At 41.7% G+C, this 6,333-nt stretch overlaps 1 protein-coding gene across 1 annotated transcript; it reads left to right on the forward strand.

Moving 5' to 3' along the window:
* The first annotated feature begins 949 nt into the window (after positions 1-949).
* LOC123125346 (uncharacterized) lies at positions 950-5,176 on the forward strand. Its single transcript, XM_044545863.1, has 5 exons — positions 950-1,097; positions 3,399-3,478; positions 3,721-4,110; positions 4,183-4,233; positions 4,823-5,176. Exons 1-5 carry the CDS (start codon positions 1,034-1,036, stop codon positions 4,841-4,843), a joined length of 606 nt encoding a protein of 201 aa, XP_044401798.1. The 5' UTR covers positions 950-1,033; the 3' UTR covers positions 4,844-5,176.
* Positions 5,177-6,333: the final 1,157 nt, after the last annotated feature.

Here is a 6,333-nt window from a genome sequence, read left to right on the forward strand (position 1 = left end):
TCGTCAACCACGTCGCACTCCTTCCAATTCACGTGAAATGTGTCGCACAGGAGCTATTGGCCTGTTTTGCTAGACGTGCTAGCATTCCTCACCAACGAACGAGCAGAAGTTACGTTCTGAACTACCACATGACACAAATGTGATAAGCAATCCAAACTATTTTAAAAGTTAGGCTCTTAAGTTTGCTACGTAGTGAAACACAAGCGGTGTGCTATGGATTTTTTTTTCATTTGTTGCAGTTAAATTTAAAGGTAAAGACTAAATATTTCTTGTATTGCAACATACGGGCACTTGTGCTAGTTGTTTGTTACTACCTCCGTTCTGATTTATTAGTTCCCATTGTATTTAGGGTCATATTTTGATCATAATTTTAACTACTAAAATATAAGTTGTACATAGCAAAAGTTATATCACTGGAAACTATGTTTAAATACGAATCCAACGATATAATTTTTAGTGACATGCATTAACATTTCGCTAGTTAAATTTATGGTCAAAATTTGACACGAAGTATGAAGAGGACCAATAAACCAGGACAGAGGTAGTACGTGCTAACAGAGAGGAAACCCCAGTTTTTCTTTCTTTTTCAGGTAGGAAAACCCCAGCTAAACAAATCTTATTTTATAACTTATTGAAATACTCCCTCCGGTCCTTTTTACTCCGCATATTAGATTTCTGCGAAGTGAAAGTTTGCAAAGTTTGATGAAATTTATATTAAAATCATTATGTACAATACCAAATACATATTTTTATGAAACTACATTTCATAATGAATCTAAAAATAATGATTTGACATTATTACTACATTTTTGTAAAAGTTTAATGACAGTACAGATATTTTAACTTCAGACAAAATTTATATGCAGACTAAAAACAAGTACCATCACGGACCGAACTGGGCCTCTTATAGAAAGACCCTCGGGCCCGCCGAATGGACTTACCCTAGAGACGAGCCGCCGCTATAAAATAGTCTGTGTGTCGTGCTTAGAAAGCGAGACTTCCGCCGCCGCCCGCGCCCCGCCGGATTCGCACCATGTCCAAGTCGGGCGAAGAAATGGCGGAAGCCTCCGCCGCGGAACAGGGCGACCCGCAGCAGCGTAAGTACAGCGCCCTTGAATTTCTTCTCTGGTTTTTGGATTCGAAATGGAAAAGCTCGCCGTCGAGGGGGTCTCGGGGAGTCCGGTGGCGGAGGGGGAGACGCGGGAGAGGGCGCTGTGGCTGCTTTCACTGCCATCGGGGGTCGACGGGCCTCTGGCCATCGAAGGGGGTAGGGGGCAAAGCGATGTATTGCTGCATAATCGTGGGGAGTCCACGGTTGCGAACAAAGTGAGGAGAAGGCGGGAGAGAGCAGCACGCGCGGCTGCTGCCAATGCCATCCGTTGTCGACGGCTCGCTCGCCGTCGAAGGGGAGGGGGTAGGGCGACGGTGTGCTGGATGAGGGGAGAAGGCTGGAGAGGGCGCCACGCGCGGCTGCTGCCACCGGCTTGGTCGCCGTGGAAGGGGAGGGGGTAAGGCGATGGTGTGCTGGACGAGGGAAGAGGGCGCCACGCACGACGGGGACGAAGCGGCGGCGGTGGATGACAAACCGAGGGCCGCTACTGTCCATCCCCAATCCCCAGCAGCCGAACGACTTCGAATCCGAGTGTGGAGAGTTAAATTCGTTGTCTTTTTCAATGCTTCAACCGTGCGCTGCTAGTGATGTTGGAATCGCCGTCTATTTGTTTATTTACAGTGGGGATGAACACCACTGTTGATTCCCAGTCGCCGGACAACTTCGGATCCAAGTGTGGAGAGACAAATTCGTTGTCTTTTTCGATGCTTCAACTGTGCGCTGTTGGTGATCTTGGAATCGCCGTTTATTTGTTTATTTACTTGCAAAGCGTACCAGCTCTTAGTTCACTGGTACAAGGGTGTACGATGCAGAAATCAAAGTCATGTACTTAAGCGTGTACTAGCAGTTTGTAACTAAGGTAGTTGTCATCATTTCATTGCCAACTGCTTTTATAATGTATATAAACGGGCATTGTATTTTTTTTTCTTTTCAAAATTCAGCAAGAAGCATGTCTGCTAGCTTTATTGGATCTACTTTTGAATCTTTATCTAGTTGTTCCTTTCGTTAGTTTTCATGTTCCTCGGTTGTGGTACATTTTTGTCCATATATAGCTGTAGGATCATTACTTTGGCTCGATACTATATATTTGTTTATGGATCATATATAAATTAGAGAAATTGCACTTAAAATTTTCACTTGTAAGGGCAAACAACTTGGTTGTATCTATTTCTTCTCTTAATTGTTAGTGAAATTTGGTGGGAAGCAATTATCTGTAGTTCTACACTTCAGTGCACGCTAGCAGTTTTGTACCATGGTAATTTGTAACATTTAATTGCTTATTGCTGTTACAGTCAATGGGTATGCCAATTTGTGTCCAATTCTTTTTTCAAAATATTGCTAGGTTCTCTCAGCATATTGTTCTTTTGATATGAAGCTATATCTTATTTCTAAGAATCCGAGTTAAACCATGTTTTTCTATTGGGCATTTAAATACTGTTTCTTTGTTGGTTGACTACCATTTGCCTACTTGGTAAGCCATTAAGTGTTTTGTTAGCATGCCGTGTTCTCTTTATTTTTGGCAGCTACATGCACCACTAATAACCAATTAAATTGGAATACTTTTTGGCACATGTATGTGTAACTCACTGTTGTAAATGTTAAATTGGTCATTATTTACGGTTGTGATGGATTAATCCTTTTTTACCTTAGTTATTCTGCATCCAGTCTAGTGTGATTAGAGCTATGCCAATAATTGAGGTATATGACACTATATTTGAGCGTTGGGATGGAAGTATTATCTATTTCAGATTCCATGGTGATTGAAGGATGCATCTTAGCCTAAATCTGAGATTTAACTTTCTAGCCCCACAGCCACAAATGTACTAAAAATGTAGCAAAACCAATAGATAACCCTGCTTTTACGCATGACCATGGATTGCAATTTGGAATGCTTGCTGAATTCTTCATGGGTATATAGAGTCAGCGTCAAAGCATTCCAACAGAAGGACACATTCCCTAAAAAACAAGCTCCTAGATTGACATGTACAAAACTATGGGAAACGTCAGGTCATGTTTTCACCACAACACATTACTTTGTTATTAGGTCATCATTATTATGTTTTCTGCAACTCTATAGCATCAGCTTTGTGCTATGGTGTTCTCCACACAATCAACTCATTGGTTGTTAGTACTTTTGGTTTTTTTGGTTTGGTGTTGCTTTGTTTATTCAGTGTGCACATGTCAAACTATCTGTTGGGAGAAAAAAAACAAAATCATGGAGCTTTTACTTTGTTTACGACTTGAGCATACAATCCTTATCAGTTTATTTCCTTTTTGTTTTCTGCAGTTGTCGCGATTGGCGTTGGCGACTTGAAGCAAGCTCTAAAGAAAGATGATCCATTTGACCGATTGACACATCGTGATAAGGTAATAATATGTACCCTTTGTGCATTGGTCCTGTTGTCGGCAAGGATTATATGCCTTAAATGATGATGTTCAGTTTGTTGCTGCTAGGTTTATAAATAAATATGTAAAATTTATCTAACAGCCAAACAAAGCAACACCAAACCAAAAAAACCAAAATTATATGGGTAGGTTACATTTGCAAGTGAAATATTATCATAGCTACAGCCTTCGCATGAGTTTAATAAACTTTCTTAATTTGACAGGCATTCATTGAGGCTGCTAAAATCTTCACCGTGGTGTGTGCTGGTGCTATCAATATGTTGAATGTTTTCGCCACCACCATGTCCTACAATCATACTGTTAAGGAATTCAAAAGGGTGCATGCTGTGGTGAAACACGTTTTCATATCGTTGACTATTGCCATGTTTCCATATACAATATGTGTATCTGGACTTGCTCATGCAGTAGCACACAAGACTAGATGGATCAATGTGCTGGCCCTGTGCATGTTGATCGAATTGTGCTATGTCGGTACAATCTGCACCTTGTGTGGTTACTATCTCACTGAGACGAGTAAGAAGGTCATATTCCCTGTCTCTAGCATTGTAACTGGGATTCTCCTCTTCATCTACTTCATGATGTTCCGGCGTCCGGTAAGTCTAGCTTACTCCATTCATCCAATTGTTGGATATTTTTTTCTGTGCTAATTAGCATAGTTATTTCAGGGTCCGAGGAACTGTGGCCCAAAGAAGAAGACTGCGAAGAAGGATGAAAAGGTAATTTCACGTTGAGATGCATGCCATTGACTGCATATGTAGGCCACAGGGTGTAGAAGTACATAGTATATCATGACCATCAGCTACACATACAACAATTAAATGGTCTACGGAATCTTGGTAGCAGTCCTAAGAAACAATCTATTGGAGAAGTAATACTAGTTGTTAGTCTATGAATTCTCTCTTTTTTTAGTTCTACTTGTTTAAGATGCTTTAAGTGTCCATGTTTTTGTTTAATGTCGAAGATTTCTTTTGGAGATGCCGGAGTAATTTGGTCATGGTTTATGCTCCACAGGGTAGCAGTGGGTGGTATATTAGTATAATATAATGGATAGAGGGGCTACGGTGGAGTAGCTGATCTAGTGGTAAAATAATGGAGGTGCTAATGGGGTAGCTGGTCTAGTGGTAGAATGGTGGTGGCTATGGGCGTACTGTTACCATTAGCCTCTACCACTAGTATGTGCTATTTAGCTACCAAAATAAGGGCAGATTTTCTCATGCAAATTTAGCTACCAAAATAAGGGCAGATTTTCTCATGCAAATTTGCCTTTCAACTTTTGAACTTTCTGATTATTGGGTTTTGCTGCAGTCTCCGGGGGGTGGTGCCTGAAGAGAGTTGTGCCTGAAGAGTGAACAGAGCTGTGCCTGATGTCTCGAGTGCTGCGTGAAGAGAGTTTGTGTCTGATGCGATGTCTCGGCTGCTACATGTAAGGATGAACTAACGGCGAGTAAACTTTGTCTCTGCTTTTTCCATGAAGTGGTGTACCCACGTCTAAGTCGTGAACTACTTGGTATGTAGTACGTGTCAATGCTAGGATTTGAGTAAATTTCCACGAAGGTTATGTGGAGCGAGTTAATGTTGTAAGTACATTATGCGACCTGGGCATACCAAATGAAGAATGTTAAATTTAAAGGTCATGTGATGCAACCGCTTCAGGAACGATGTTACACGTTTTGCAATTGCCTTGGTACTGTCCGTGTTGAGCATATGGACAGTTTCTCTATTTTTAGTGCATGTAATCCACAGGGGTCTGAACATACCTGGAAACATTCTTGTTTCTTCAATTGCCATGAATCTTTTCGTGTCTGGGAGTTGGTTCTTTCAAGTATTCCTGTGCAAACACCTTCACCATTGTAGTAGCAAATATGGTCATGGTTTCAAGGCAAATGCTTTCAGACATCCGGAGGACAAACGTGCCATACACAAGTATCTTCATTACAGCGGCACACTTCTGGTAATCTAAGAACCGAATGGTTCCAACAGCATCCTTCTTTAGGGTGAAATAATCATCATAGGCCCGAACACTTGTCGCCGCATCCAAAAACGATGACAAAATAGGGCTCGAATAGCACATTGGGGGCAAAGTAGTCATGGATCAACATCAGATGCCCGCGTGCCCTGTTTTTTAATTGAGAGAACAGGCTTCTCTGCACGCACCGCATCTACAAGAACCGCTCTTATCATCACCGTTTCATCCTCATATTTCTCCCCTCATTCGGCAAAGACGAGTCAATGAACTCAATTTAGAAGTACTCCTCGTGTGAATCCATTGTTTTTCTTTCAAAGTAAACAACAAGAACGTCAAAAAATTGGCAATTGCATTTGACTGAACACTTGCCGGGTGCGGTGTCCGTCATGCACGACATTGCGAGACAGCGGACCATACATGGCGGGCGGCCGGATCCAGGGTCGCACGTAGTCAAAGGTTGTCTATTCTACGTGGAGTGGCGGAGGTCATGCGGTGGCCAGGGTTGATGAGGACATGACTACCTTAGATACGATCAAAAATGTTGCATACATGCATATTTGTGAGGTGATACCTAATGCAAGCTGACGTTGCAATAATTGCAGGTGTATGGGACAAAATTTATTATCCAAGACAAAAATACTTCGCAGACTTTTGTGCCATGTCTAATTGCAGGTGTATGGGACATTTGTATAATCCACATATGAAGATAAGGGAAAGAGAGAAGTTTAGGTGCTGTTCAAAAGGCCATCTCGCGTCACTTTTGGGCCAAGAGAAAATAGAGTCCAAGTCCCACATGTTTTGGACTTAGATTCGGACTGCACATACATACCTGATTCAAAACACCAAGATC

This window comes from Triticum aestivum, chromosome 5D (assembly GCF_018294505.1).
Source record: "Triticum aestivum cultivar Chinese Spring chromosome 5D, IWGSC CS RefSeq v2.1, whole genome shotgun sequence".
Taxonomy (NCBI): Eukaryota; Viridiplantae; Streptophyta; class Magnoliopsida; order Poales; family Poaceae; genus Triticum; species Triticum aestivum.